At 45.5% G+C, this 15100-nt stretch overlaps 2 protein-coding genes across 2 annotated transcripts in view; one reads left to right on the top strand and one right to left on the bottom strand.

Annotated features, from left to right (window-relative positions):
- Positions 1 to 11563, top strand: part of LOC128718910 (mucin-19) — a 53098-nt gene extending 41535 nt beyond the window's left edge. The window contains exons 4-5 of the mRNA XM_053812527.1: positions 4160 to 4361; positions 11085 to 11563. Coding sequence (XP_053668502.1) covers positions 4160 to 4361; positions 11085 to 11563 — 681 coding nt within the window. The remainder of the gene's footprint in view (positions 1 to 4159; positions 4362 to 11084) is intronic.
- Positions 11564 to 13815: 2252 nt separating this feature from the next.
- LOC128708845 (uncharacterized) lies at positions 13816 to 14454 on the bottom strand. The gene has a single exon (XM_053803827.1). It carries the CDS (start codon positions 14452 to 14454, stop codon positions 13816 to 13818), a length of 639 nt encoding a protein of 212 aa, XP_053659802.1.
- Between the last annotated feature and the right edge of the window lie 646 nt (positions 14455 to 15100).

The raw sequence follows: 15100 nt of genomic DNA, 5'->3' as shown, positions 1-15100 counted from the left end.
GATCATCATATTGTATGATGATTTTCTTTTTCAATGTGAAATGATTGTTCCTAATAAGTTTGTAATATGTTTAGAACAATCCAAATTTCTTCGGTTGCATTATCTTTGAATCAATCAGCACTTACGAATTTTCAAACGCCTGTTTTGGTCATTTTGTTCAATTTTAGATACGTCCCCAAAAGCACGGACAGCATAACTTCATTTCTCATTAGTCAAATTCAAACCTCCTCGACGTTCAATTTGAAATTCAATGAAAATCTCGTTTAGTAAAGTGATTGCAACCCCAACTCTCTTTCTCTCTCTCTCTCTCTCTCTCTCTCTTGTCGAATGTGTGCCAGCAGAAAACGTTCTACATAAAAAAAACCACCACCAACCAACGCTGCCGGGTCATTCGCTTCTCAATAAATTTTCATTCAGGAAGTAAAACGTAATTGATGGGTTTGGATTTCAACCCATTTTCCTTGGGCCACCCCCACGTCGTTGACTCGGAAGACAAGTCCCGGGCGGGCGCTTTCCTAAAACATTTTGCCTTCAATTGGTTGTTCATGATTGCTTTCCATTTGAATGTTCTCATTCTTTCCACACCCCCATTGCGTACCAGCACAGTTCCAGTTGGAAGAAGTTTTAACAAGCCAAATCAAGTGCTTGAACACCAATATGATATGGAAGACCCGTTACTACGCGCTTGCTTTCCCGCGCGAAAAGAAGAACCCATTCGGGAGTGATTCACAAAACAACCCCCCCGTGGGCCATGAGTTTGCAGGCACAGTAAGCGGGTGGATGGACGGAAAGTGATGCTCATTTCCCCCACAGCAAAGTGGCTCAACATATTCATTCCATCCCGAGAGTGCAGCATCAGAATTGGCGCGTGTAGAATTTATCTTCAGTGGAAGGGTGAATTTTTTGTATGCGCTACGCTCGTAAAGTCGTAATTTTTGGCACTTCCGGTCCCGTAGAATATTTCCCGTCCGATAGATGAATGTACCGAGTGGGTTTGAAGTGATTAATCACTTCCGCAAAAAAAAAACCGGTCCGAAAAATAAGACAATGTTGAAATGCATTTTAATACATCAGTTTCAACCATTTACTACTAATTTCCTTCATTTACAAGTTAATCGGACGAGCACAGTCTCTGAATGTGACCAACGTGCTGCTCATAATACGTCAGTATCACTGACAAGTAATGAATGTGATCAGCTTTGATGTAGCGTAACTCGATAGGGTGAAGCTAGGTCAGCCCGGAGCGCATTAGAAAAAGGTCATAAATTATCCTACTCACAACGGGGTCCATGTTTTTTTTTTCGTTGGTCGAGTGGCCGAATGGAAGTGAATCAAGCGTGGCAGTGAAGAAAGTACAAACACACACACAGTCCAAAGCTGGAGCAGTAAATGAAAACAGTGAAAACAATATAGTTACCAGTGGTAAATTATGTTTTGATAGGTCATAATCACCCGTTTCAAGCCGCGTTCAGCTGCAGTTCGGTTGAATGTAGTGAAGTGCGTGGCTTGTGTGTGCGCCCGTCGTATGCTCACCAGCCTGACACTATTTTACATCCATCCTTCTCCTACCTCCGCTTCATGTTTTCTCCCTCCCCCCCTCCCCTCGCCTCGTTATGTAGCTGTGATGTGATTTTACTGCGGAAATGCGCCACCTCCCCCCAGACCAACGCAACAACGAAGTCACACTAACACACTGCAAGACTTCCCAAAAGCTCGTGTCGATTGTGAGGGGGGTTCAACTGGGAAGTGGGTGATATTTGAATTTTTTTTTTGGTTTTTTTTTTCATTTGTTTCATCTTGTACGTGCTGCTTATTGTTTCTCTCGGCGCCACTGTGTATGCCTCCTAGCTGGTTGGAATTTTCTTTTCTCGCGTGGACTCGTTTGTATTTTCCATCGTGGCGCTCTCCCCAAACCCAACGGGCGGGGTGGGTACGCCTCGGGTCGGTTGCGAACCGCTGCACATACTTTCCCTTCTTCTGTTTTCCACCAATTTTCATCATCCCCCTAGCCACCACACTCACTCGCTCACATGTACAGTCGACACAAACACACAGACACACACCTCGCTTTAGGCACTCACCTCTGTGCTAGACAACACTAATTGTTTGTGGCTTCCGACAGTGCGAGAAGTGGCCCGGAGTGTTAGTTCCAGCTGCCTAATGCAACAGAGCCCCTCTATTGCTCCTTGCCAAGGGGGCGGAAAACCTTCTCCAACTCACCCTCCCGACGAGCCGCTGCCCACAGCGAGCCTCTGTTACCTCTGGGTGTTGTAATTTTTACTTTTCGCGACCCACATTCAATCCGAGCAAAAACTACACCCCATTCCCGCGTGCTGTTGTTGGGGGTGCGCTAATGCGAATGCGCGCACACACAATAAAACTTCCTTCCTTTTTGATCGGTTGGGGTGGTGGTGGTGGTGGTGCGTGTGTTTCAATTTTAGGTTTTTTTTTACCTCGTCGCCACCGTTTCCTCGGTTCCATTTCCAACCGTTGTGGGACGTTTCGTACAAACACACACACCGATTTGGAACCTCCGGTTGGGTGTTTTTTTTTTGGTTTTGTTCATGCCGTGGACCAATTGTCGGTCATTTCGGGCAACTGGGCACTAGCACGATGCGCGATGTGAAATTGAAAACCGTACCACAAACAAGCAAACACTCGACAACAACGATGGTGGGTGATGCTGAAGACCACAGCTATTTGAAGTTACGGTAGATGTACTTCGCACATTCAGTGCCGCCAGATTTTGTTCGGTTGCCGCGTGTTTATCATTGGTAATGTCTGCACTGAAATTTGTCACTCCACGATTATGAGCGGGGTTTGCTTAGACGTGGTCGATAGCAATCATTATTTCGATTATTGAAACATGTTTGCCATCCATGGTTGAATCGATTCGTGGACAGAAATTCACGTACATTAATTATTATTGTTTACTGGACGGTCAGTCTCAACTAGAGTTGGGTCATATGAACTAAACCTGTACAGTTCGATCAGTTCTTTTAAGTGTATGAACGGATTCCGTTTATCAATGTTATAGCAGTTTGCGATTAGTCTCTGGAATGAGCAATCTGTACAGACAGGTTGGTTGAATTATGCTTTCAATTTAAAAGTAGTTAAGCGAAGCACGTTGAATGGCGCATGTTTAACTGCTTGTAACGCAGGTTGAACGAAATGTAACGTACGTGGAGCGACCTGGAACGACAGGTTGAGTGAACTGTCCGTTGAATCTAGCAACATTTGGCGAGTGACCGAGAACGGCAGGTTAAACGAACTGCCCATCGAATGTAGAAATTTAGTAAATTTGGAACGGTAGGTTGAGCGAACTGTATGAACGAAAGAAATGATCCGAGACAAACAAGAACGAAAGATCTGTACCGTTCGTTCAGTTCTTTACAATGAACGAACCAGTTCGCTCAAGTTCTATCAACATTAATGACCCAACAGTCTTATCGAGGTGTTGGTGTTGGTACATAAATAATTGGGAGCATTCTGTTGAAATGAATGGTTCTCTCTTATTTTTGGCGTAACACCCTACTTCGTACACCATTTCTGGCTTACGAGACTTATTTTACCACGGTCCGGATAGGATTTTGAACCGGTCCTGTCGTGTCAAGACCGGCTTTTTCATCTCCCGGTTTAGTACATTTAGTATACCCATCGGACACCTAAGCATCAGGTTTATTTTAAATTATTTTCCCAAGAGCAACCAAATCTCTCTTATGACATACGATCTGTATAGAGTCCTTGTACTAGACCTAGAAGTCCTAGAAATCGCTACACAAAGAAGAAAATGCCTGAAACCGATACTTTCTAAATAATCCTTGCATTACTCATAAAAAAAAGTAATATATGATTGGTTTTGGCGTTGGCGTTCGATCAACAAATATTCTAATGTTGCACCTCTCGAAGCATTAGGGCAGCTATCCTTGTCCGTTGGTGCCCTGATATCCGGAACTTTATTGAAGTTTGATCAATTTTGCTAAAGTGAAATATTGTACATATCAGATTCGATTAATAACTGTCGGTATATTCAACCGAACACAGCAGCATAAAATCGGTCTTTCGGTTATCCAGCTTCAGATATTAAAGTTTTATTTAGTATCGTAATACCAAATTATTAATCTGATCTTCTCTCTCTCTCCCTTTTCTTCCATTGCAGTTCAAAATTCAGTTCGACGATTCGCTTACTTCCACGTACGAGTATCCGTCGGAGACGTCCTTGCTGGATACGAACGGGTACGACGATGCGGATAACAGCACGGACACGAATGGGGGCAGTGGAGGAGGAATCGTCCCGCCAGCCTTCGCCGACAACGGGCTGCTTTCGCACACGAACAAACTCCTCTCCTCGGTGCCACTTGGTAAGTGTCCGACACCTTCCCATCCTGATCCGCCCCGCGATCCTTGCTTCCCCGCGAATCCTTCCCGCGTGCTCCATCACGATCCGATTTCGATACTCGGATAGCGCAGAGCAGAGTAAGCTAGCAATCGTAGTACATAATCCTCAACATTACTAGCTGTAAGCTAAGTAGTCCGTAATATTTGTAGCAGCAAAAAAAGAAGCCAATCATACAACCCCCATATTTTGTTTCTTCCACCCACTCTCTCTCTCTATCTCTCTCTTTCTGTCCTGTGCCTTTGTTTCCCCCCCCCTCCCCCCCTTTCCGATTCCCGTCCCGCCGTATATTTCTTGCTCCTTTCTCCTAGAGTTCAGTATGGCACACACTCGCACGCACCTCCTACACACTGCCCCAGCCGCCCCGACCAAATATATCCTGTAGCCGTTAAGGTCCGCTTTCTACCCGTAACCCAACCCCCGTAGCAGACAGTCGTATGTGTAATCTTTGTGCGTTCCGTAATTTTCCGTTTCTACGCTGCTAACGGCCATTTATGCTACACTGTCGGCACTTACTTGCGCACCCCAAAATACTGCCCTCTGCCCAACGACGCGCTAGACATACATTCTGGGATAACGTCGTGATTCGGTAAGCAAGAGCACATCATACAGCAAACACTTAATAAGTTACATTCGTAGGAATCCAACGCCAGCCGGTTGTAGAGTAAAAAATGTTAATCGTATGCTTTATTCGTCGCATCTTGAAAAGCTTATTCATCCGCGAGTGCTTCCAAGCAAACCCGAAATGGGAACTATTGAACTATTGACGTTTTGAGAACGGTTTGCCGCGAAGACCCGATATTTGATGAATGCACCGTCTAAGAGAACGGGGCCATGTTTGCTTCCGCTTTTTTTACTTAAACAAACAAGATGCCCATTTATAGCGATGGAATTCTCTTGCAGCATAAACAAGATCCTAAAATAGAAGCGAACATAAACCACAGTAGCACAGTGAGCAACTGTTACGGATCAGTCGATAAATGGAGATGTGTTTAGCTTAAATGTGTTAGTTTATTTTTTTAAAGTAAAATGGCAGGGTGATTGTTTAACTATCAACGTAAAAGCATGATTGAATTAGGTTTTTGTGTTGTGAAAATAAAATCTTAAACATACGTAAAAATCAAACTTTTTTGTTTATTTAAATATAGATAGTCCCCGGGATGCATGGTATTTGTTCGGACTCTCAAACTTAACATCTCGGTACAATTTATTGTGCTAAATCTTAAAATAGAAAACTAAAAAAATCGTTCCTTTAAATTTGATGCTTAAACATGCTCAAACGAGCAAAAATACAATGTGTCGAATTTATAGTGTAAACGATATTGTATAGCCACCCGTATTCGACATACGGCCATCTTCGCGGTCCGCATAAATAGTGTATCACGGGGACTACTTGTATATAGCGATATAAACTTTTGTCTAACTTATTGGCAGCTTGAAGCTACAGTAAAATAAATTTGTTTTATTTGCCTAAGGATTCTATTCCCAGCGAACGTTTATCAATGTTATGACTGATCTGATCGGATCATAAAAACTTCAATCACACTGTCACGACTCATTGTTCGTCGGACAAAGAATTTCATCACCACGCATACACGCTCGCTTTCTTCGTTCCGGCCATTCATTCCTTTTGCCGCGGCACCAATCAACGGCACCGATTGCACAACGCGCAGCAAACGGAGATCCGATCGGTGTATCCCGACCCATCCGACCGAAGCATCTTCCGCGCTGTTCGCACACGTAGGGTAATGTTGCAATGTTGCATCAGCTGCAATTCGATCCGAAATTTGAGACTGATTGGACCGGGAGACGAAGCATCAGCATTGGGCTGTATAACAAACCAACCATATCGGTCCGTGGGGAGGTGGACCCGTGTGGATCAAAGTTCGGGAGAACCAATTGTGGTTGGGTATCGTAGATGAAAATGAAATTTTTATCTACCAGTGCCGATGGCCGGTGATGATGCATTTATTAGCCTGCAATTGCATGTGCCCGGTTCGCTCTCTCCCTCTCTCTCTCTGTGATGCAATGCAATCGGACGATAGGATCTTTGACCATGGAACGACAATTAATGCCTGTTTCAGGCCATCAGAGCGCAGATTGACGTCAATGGTGTGCTTTTTACTTTGTTATGCTAACAGCGTGAGTGAAAGTGTATCGAGAAAGAAATTAGGCTGTGCACAAAATACCCATAAGCTCTATAAGTTGCAGTTAAATCCAAATCAAACATAACATTACTCTCTTCCCTTTACGAAGGTGAGAAAGGAATTTCCCAATGTTGTCGCATCCTCAACAATGCTCCCGTTTGGTCGGCGGTGGAATCAGCCATACCACTTCGCGGCATCGAACTGGGTTAATGGGCGCAAAGCGCGTCCAGCACGAAAATGGCCCCTTCGTTCGCTAAACCGACCGAGAAACTCTGAAGGTCCTCTCTATGCTAGCAGCACACCGGAACGCACTCTGTCGATGATAGAGTTGCAGACGCAAAAGGGAAATGTTTTTTTGTTTTGTGCAAAACCCGTTGAAGAAAATTTTGCAAAGAAAACTCGCCCATCGGGTGCCGGCCACAGTGTATTTTTCTTCTTTTCGGGCATTCGCCAACAAATTAATTGGCGAGAAAGCTTTGCTGCTCCCGTTCCCGCCTGCCCGCATGTGTCTTTTGCCTGGACAGGGGTTAGGGTCTAGGTCTGAGAATGGGCGAGCGAAAAGCATCACTTTAACGTGCATAGGGCGCGTGTGTGTGTGTGTGTGTGGGTTTGCGTTCCCATCAGCAAATTAGCCACCTTTGGAGGGGACGCTCGGTAGGCTACTTGTAGGAGTAGCGAAATTCAAGAAAGAAAGAAAAAAGACAAGACAAGCGACCCAAGTTGTAGAATGGTGACGTCGAATGTATTTGCAAAAGGGAAATCGACCGGATATTGCACGAATGGTTTCCTTACCCGGCTGATGACTTCCTGCGGGAATGGCGACACGTATGAACTGCTTGTTTGTTTTTTGTTCGCAATCTGCTCAACCCTACCGTAGCGAGGCCGGGTAACCGAACAAAAGGATAGCATTTCGGTGACGCATCATTAGCACGTCGCGACGACATCATTACGAAGGTCGGAACTGTCCCTTACACAAGATGGATTATTGCTTTGTTTGCTGTGGGAACGGGGAATTCCTGTTTGATGATCAATATATCCACAGTTGTCGATGCAATCGCCCTCTGGTGTTGGATCGTTTAGTGTATTTATCATGTTTCATATAATTTCTAACAAAGTGGCCAAGTCGCGTACATTCCGGGACTCGCCCAAGGGAGGACAGATGAGCAGATGAATGACGCTAATCTTCGCTATCACACACAATCGACGTACGAAACGATCGCGCTAAAGCTCCTGCGGTATGTTCGATGCAATGCTTCTGCTGCTATTACTGCAGGCCAAATGCACATGCAATGGTCATCGTTTTGTTTTTCTTTTCTCGAGCGACGTTTCACTATCAAACGATTTGAGACATCTAAAGCTCGCTCTCCAGCCCTGGCCGGTAACGATGCACCATAATCAGAAGCGACGGTGGTCAAGAAAATCCTATTGCGCACCCCGCGCAACAAGAGGGAAAATAAATGGTCCGGCATTTTAATTGAGCCTAGCGCAACCGTTCGGTGTGTGCTGTGTGTTTAGCTTCTCCCTTTTATTTGCTGGCCATCGGCGCTGCAAAGCTGCCCAAGCCTGCCTGGTCGTTGTGTTTTTGCTCTTCCTACCCACCATTTTTCCAACGTCTGGCGCCGCTCCGCGTCTAGGGCCATCCTGGGCGCTAACTCGGCCCGGTGAACGTGATCGTGTTTGTTTAATTTTCACCCGCTGCCAACACCGCCGTTTCGTTAGACGGTGAAAATCAAGGTAGTTAGGTGAGAAAAAGGAAAATGTTCCAACACAACGACGCACAACGTACACGCGCGCGGCCCTACTATCACTTTCTACCGAAGGGTTTTGTTTGTGAAGCGTCACGAAACGCAGCACCAGATACGCGATACGAATTGGGAAAACCGGGCGAAACCTAGGCAGCCCCCAAGAGAAGATCTGCCCGGCGGGGAGTGGATCGCGGCTACAAGGTGCAGCTGTGCAGCAGTGTTGTTGCATTCATTAGCAACTTAAGATGCAATTTGTCCAACGATATCTACCGCGCGACAAAACTTACCTGCCCGACTCGGGGGGGCACGCATCAATGAACGAAGCTGTCAGCGGCGCGGTGCGATCATCGTCGATCGATCGTACGGTGGGCCGGCTTTCTCCGAGTGCTGAAAAAGTTTCCGTTTTTTGTTTCTCCAAATCTGACCCGGTGGTATCACAGCGTGACAACGGCCGCAAGGAAAATAGAACGGGATGCATGATGCATGAAACACCTCCCACCAGCGCCTAATTGGTGTAGAGCACCTTGAATGCTACACCTTAAAAAAACAACCCCAAAAGGAAAACGGTACACCACACACCACACGCGTTCGCGATCCGCAAGATCATCCCGATCGGTGTTCGATAAATTATGGTTCCACATATATTTCATCCGAAAGAAAAAGTACCGTAAAATCATCCCCGAATGCCACGAGCATATGAGGCCGGGGCCTGTATTAATATCACCTCTGTGCCTGTGGCTACAACTCCAGCACTGGTCATGTGGATCAAGAAGGAAACAAAAGGAGAGGAATGGGAGGGGGAAGGGCGACTCCGCAGGTTTCAGGCAAGGGTAGACTGTCCGAACCGGTGTTTGTTTTTCATCGTGTGTGTGTGTGTGTGTGTTTGAATTGATGATCACTCAGCTGGAAACGATGCATATCTGGCGAACTCTTCTTCATTGGGTGAGCCTTTTTTTTGAGGTTAGAAGCAGGTGATTTATCGCATCATTGTGATTAATGTTGTTCCATCTGTTGGGTTGCTGCTGCTTGCCGTGGGGAGTGAGTTGAAACATACGACCAGAGCCCAATCCAATACGTCACATACTGTAAGGCCTAAAACTCATCATAACTTGTGGACCACCGTACGGTCTTAGTGTCTTAGTGTTCGATCTAACACTACGAAGATCGTGAGTCGAATAGCGCCTTAAACCTGTCAACTCCACGCGAGGCCAGGACTTCTTCGGCTACGTAATAGAACGTACACAGGTGTTTACTGTCCCAGAACTTTGCAACATAACCTGTTTTCCATTTAACCCATTCGGTCTTTTGCTTAAGGCCGATGACACTGCTCCGTCACCGATTTTATCTGTCATATTCAGGGGCAGGGACATTGGCCTAATAGACCCATTTGCATGAAAACTTTCGCATTAACTTGAGAGCTTTCTGTCTGATCACAATGTCCAATTATTTTTATTGTATGACAAAATGGGTTACTTGTTGAAACATAAAAATAGATGGAGAACTAACGTTAGCAAATAACATTGGTATATTTTTGAAGATTTTTTTTACATTAATAAAAGTTTTCAATTCAATCGGCAAACGGTTCAATATTTGTGATACATTTCCGTTTGGGAATTATAATTCTCATGAAAATTCGACAGATTTTTCCTTTCGAAATATAAAAAAATACAGTTAAACTTCTAATCAGCGTTCATATGAAAGTCATATCTGTTCCGAGCTAGTGTTAAACGAAATATTGTTGAAAAGAATAGTTTTCATTTAAATCATTCTAAGCTACCTTGTTATAGTTTATAGTAATTTAATTTTATTCCGTTTTAAAATGATTTCAAGTATGGTTGTAAGAGACCGAAGAAGGCCTGCCATTCCGTTTGCTTGTACACTCGGCAGCAGCCAGCATCATTCATTACGGTTACCCTAATTACATTCATTTAGAATTGGCATTAATTCGCTAAACGTCACCCTTCGCTAGTAGCCCCAAACACACACACACTCATTTTGCTGGCAACCTTTCGCATCGCCATGGCAACAACTAGCAACCTTTCTTTCTCGCTTCTGACGATGTTGACTATCGTCATCGTTTTCTTTCCTTGCTGGCGCTGTCAATCAAAAGATACCGACATACAGCGCGCATACCTTGGGCGATTTTGCCCCGAGAAGGAAAGAATTCGCCCGTGTTGTGTTCTTTTACTCATACCTGACCTCTTTCTCACACGCTGCGCATCTTCAGTTGTCCTGAAGACGGGTCGCCCGCCGAAGACGGTACAGCAGCAGCACCGCGGTCGTCATGACCAAACCGTTCCCGGCGTACGTCGGAACCATTGCCGTCAGCAGCAGCAGCAGCAGCCGCTGCTAGTTGCCACCACTGCGGGGATGGTGAAAGCGAGCAAAACTATTTCATCCGCTCAGCAGCAACACCGAGTGACTGTACCAGCGCGGCATGAGCAGTGGTGGGCACAGCAGAAACAACACAGCCACCATCGCTATTCGCACCGTCCATCAGTGGCACCGTTCGTACTGCGTACGGCCGAGACGACCGTGTACTTCCGGCGGGTGCACCAGAAACCGCGGGCCGCACTAACCACTACCACGCGTCTGGTGGTTCTTCCCATCGGCAATGAATCGATCGTTTAGCAGAACAACCTACTAACTTAAGCGACAAATTAGAATGATGAATGATGCTGTGCTTTTGCTGTTCTTAAGCTTTTGAATGTATATCTTAATAACGAAACAAATTTTACTAATCTATAGCAACCGTACTGAATGCACTGTTTTGTTCTTCCTTTCGCCATTTTGTAGGTTCGGCCCCGTTCGCTAGTTATACCCCAGTAAAAGCCGCCATAGACACGACCTTCGAGCTGGGAGTGACCCGTACACCGTCCCCATCGGCAGCCAGTACGACTAGCAGCACCGGCTCGAACGGAAGCCTTACCACCTCGAACAGCAGCAGCAGCAGCAGCAATAGTCATCAATCCGCCACCGGCCACGGTAACAACGGTGAGCAGAAGCAGCATACGTTGCCGCACACCGTACCGAACGGCCATCATCATCACCCTCACCACAACCATCAGGTCGACCGATCGAACAACAACGGTCTGCACAGTAACGGCCATAGCAGCATTAACGGGCCATCGGACACGATCCTGAACGGCGGTACCGGCGAACCGCTGCTTAGCGGAACGGGCGAACCGGAAAGCATTCAGTACCTTAAGCCCGCCTCGGACGAACAAACGGTCAACTGGAGCCAGGGCACACGTGTCACGGATCTGCTGTTCTGATGCAATGTGCCTGTGTCCGGGCAACCCGGGGAGAAGCTCTAGGATGTGTTCTCCACCACACACAAGGGAGACACCTGTTGTACAGTATACACTTTAGCTTGTAGAAAAGCGTGGAGCTTGAAGAAACGCGTGCGTGCTTGTGCACATCATTTAGTCGGTTCAACCTAACCCTCCAACATGCATGCGGCGTGAGTGAACGAGTGAAGTCACATCAAAACCATACCACGCATGGGAATACATAGCGATAACAGTTCATATTTTGGAATTTTAAATTTGTTCATTCCAACCCTCCGGGCTTAGACGTTCTAGCGTCTCGTAGTGGAGTCGGCACGAAGCGGCGCTCGTCGATTTTTTTGTTCGGAAATTCTTCCCGTTCGGCTAGGAGGCTCCAAGTTGTCTCACATCAGCACCGCACCCACATTAGAATATGCACATTCCGCGCGTTATAACGATTAGTTACTAAATTTGCTATTCTACGTTTTCGTGCGTTGAAACACATACCGATGGGATAATTAGCGCTCAGCCGGGATTAAGTGTGTATTGACGACCGTTCGTGATTATGTAGGACTTTCTTGGAAGAAGTGGGAGCCACAAACATGTATCCATCTTCCGGTTTTTGGACGCCTTTTAGTGGCGCCATTTTATGAACTAAATAGAATAGAAATATACGCTGCTACACATACATACGACGCCACCTAGTAGAGCGCCACGTTGTCGGCACGGATGTTATGCTGCCTATTTACACTTGCGCGAGGAAACACACGAAAACAGTCAAACTATTAAGCATTCCTCGGATATCGGGTGGTCATATACACATTTGTTTGCCTCTTCCCTTATTGTTGGTGGGAGGTGGAAGGTGGGCAGCCATGAAGCAAAGATGCAACCCCACTCCCCCCAATGACAACAACATTGTGATTAATTGTATTGCTCTTGCAGCGTGATAGGGCCACAGTAAAGCGAGGAGGGTTGAACGTGACGGACGTTGGGTGAAACAAAAATATTAAGAATTACTGCTACACTATCACTACTCGTATAAACCACTATTATTATAATATTACTACTTGTGAAAACTTACACAGAGAAGAATCGGGGAACGTGTAGCAAAAGCAGCGGCAGAGCAGGACTGGCAGGAAGTCGCAGAATAGGGATAGGATTTTTTTCCTCTCTTTTTAAGAATTTGAACTTGTATAAAGCACAGCTACAGTCCGCGATAGATTTGTAGGAAACGGTAACGCAAATAATAGGACCGCAATGGCAAAAAAAACCAGGTCTGCCAGTAAAATGAAGGGACAGAGAATACAACATCAATTTACATTGTGCATGCTGCTTTTAGAAGCTTCAACAGGAAAGAATCACGTTTCATGCAGCTTGTTACGATAGGTTGCGTCAAAACGTACAAAGATTCAGTGGTCGTATGCAAAATCGTGAATGCTTTTGCAGCATTATACTGCCACACATGTCGCGCCGATCGAGGCGGAACCATTGAATTGCCAAGTGTGCGCATCTTAGGCACTTAGTGTTTGCAGAATAACATGTGATTAAGCTTTGAAATTACAAAAGCTTCGTTGTTTTGATATGGGGAAGCTTTTTGCCTCAGTTATGGGAAGAACGCTGATCGGTGCTAGACATGCATGATGCAGTGGAATTGAAGCAACGATGGTAAAGAAGATGAAATATGTTCCACCAAAAACACTGCCGGACATAACGTCTTTCATGTGCCCAGCCCACCACCCAACACAAGATTAAAATGTTGCCTACAATGAGCACCGCCACCCTATTCATGTGTGATAGACAAGCGAACGTTGGTGGATTTTTTTTAACAATCAGGAACACCACTCTGCATCGGTCCTTCCATAAGACATTGATTCTCGTTCTATTCAACACCCAACCACATTCGCTCACAAACATAAACAAACAGTTGAATTTTAAATACATCTCCCGATCGACGAGTGACCCCGATGTAATTCCCAGGTGTACCAGGAAGAAAACCCGGTTCGTCCCTAGTTTCACGCCACCGAATCCCTCCTCCTCGTAATTCCGTAGCGTTCGTTCTTTAGCGTATTTTTATAAATATACATGCATATAAATCGTATACAAAATAAAACCTATCGACAAGACCGTCTTAATGCATTTTATGTAAAAACTGTATTTCTAGCCAGGTGTGTAGTAAAGAACCGGGAAAGAATTGTTTGTTTGTTCGCTAGCCACCACTTATCACATGTTTTTAGCTGGAAACGGTTCGATTCCGCTGCTCATTCATCCTGCATGGGTTCGCCTTTAATTCTGCGGTTTTCCATTAGCGCTACGCCGTTCAAATAGTCGGAGATGCTTCGACAGGGAACACCGCCATCGGGTAGATGCAAATTAAGCGCCTCCTCATACGTCATGTTCACCTCACAATTGCTCACCTCCTCGTCTTCGGAACTTTCGCGTGCGTTCGCGGCTGGTCCAGGTGCGGGTTGGTCCTGTTTCTGCTGTTCCTTTGCGTTGAGAAATATTCGCTTCATTCGCAGCACCTTATCCGTGCTAGCCACGTACTGGTACATATCTTTGATGTTGTTCTCGAACACGGGATCCAGGGTGGCTGTAGCTTTGGGATCCTTCTCGAAGAATACATTTGTCCCGAATGCTAGATCGGCCGTCCCCCGGTACACTTCGTCGTTCACTTGTATGATGGGTGTTTCCGTTTCGATCCCGATCACCTTGATGTACAGGTTGGGATCGTCCATGTCGAGGCAGATGTCGAAATCGGCAAATAATGTGATTTCTTCCTCGTACAGATCGCCGTCTTTGCCACTGTGAGCCGGACCTGGCGAATTTTTGTGCGATTCGACCTCCATCTTTATTTCCTCCAATATCGAACGCGTTGCGTTCTTTTGCAATTTGGACATTTTATATTCGTTTTTACCGTATTTATCTGGAAACGAAATATTGGCCGTCTCCGGCAAAGAATATGTTGTTTGTTTACAGTCTGCAATACCCTGTCGTAGAGACGTAGAGTCACCACTAACGCCAAACAACGCTAGGTACACAACCACACAAGGCAAAGATACGATGACGAGCTGGGTGACACACACGCTCGCGGACACGCACATATCTACACAAGGGTAGCATAGCCTGCATCGGTTTGACAGCTCGCCTATTCGTACAATCTGGCCGACAGGGTCTAATCGGTTTTCCTTTTAGCGATTTTGTGCCGCCAGGGTACTGATACGCACAGTTTGCGTCGGTCTGTTTGACAGTTAACGGATTAGTTTAAATAGTCAACTTCAATACTTTACCTTCCTACTGCATTTCCACATTTTTATTCGTATTTTCATTGATTTCAATCAAAAAAGGTTAGTAACAGTTATAACAAAGACAAAGGCGTTCGTTTTTTCGTGGATTCCCAATTTCTACATTGCGTGTACGCAAATCAGTTTCATTTAATCTTAGTAGTTTTTCACTGGGAATTGTTTGAGACGTTGCACAATGGTCGATCCACTGTGGAGTGGTGCATTCTGAATCACAAAATATATTGCAATCTTTTCCACTAAA

Source organism: Anopheles marshallii, chromosome 2 (assembly GCF_943734725.1).
Source record: "Anopheles marshallii chromosome 2, idAnoMarsDA_429_01, whole genome shotgun sequence".
Taxonomy (NCBI): Eukaryota; Metazoa; Arthropoda; class Insecta; order Diptera; family Culicidae; genus Anopheles; species Anopheles marshallii.
This window is presented reverse-complemented; position numbering and strand designations above follow the sequence as displayed.

Excerpts from the sequence above, each read along its gene's own strand:
- LOC128708845 (XM_053803827.1), bottom strand. The coding sequence starts at position 14,454 with ATGTCCAAATTGCAAAAGAACGCAACGCGTTCGATATTGGAGGAAATA.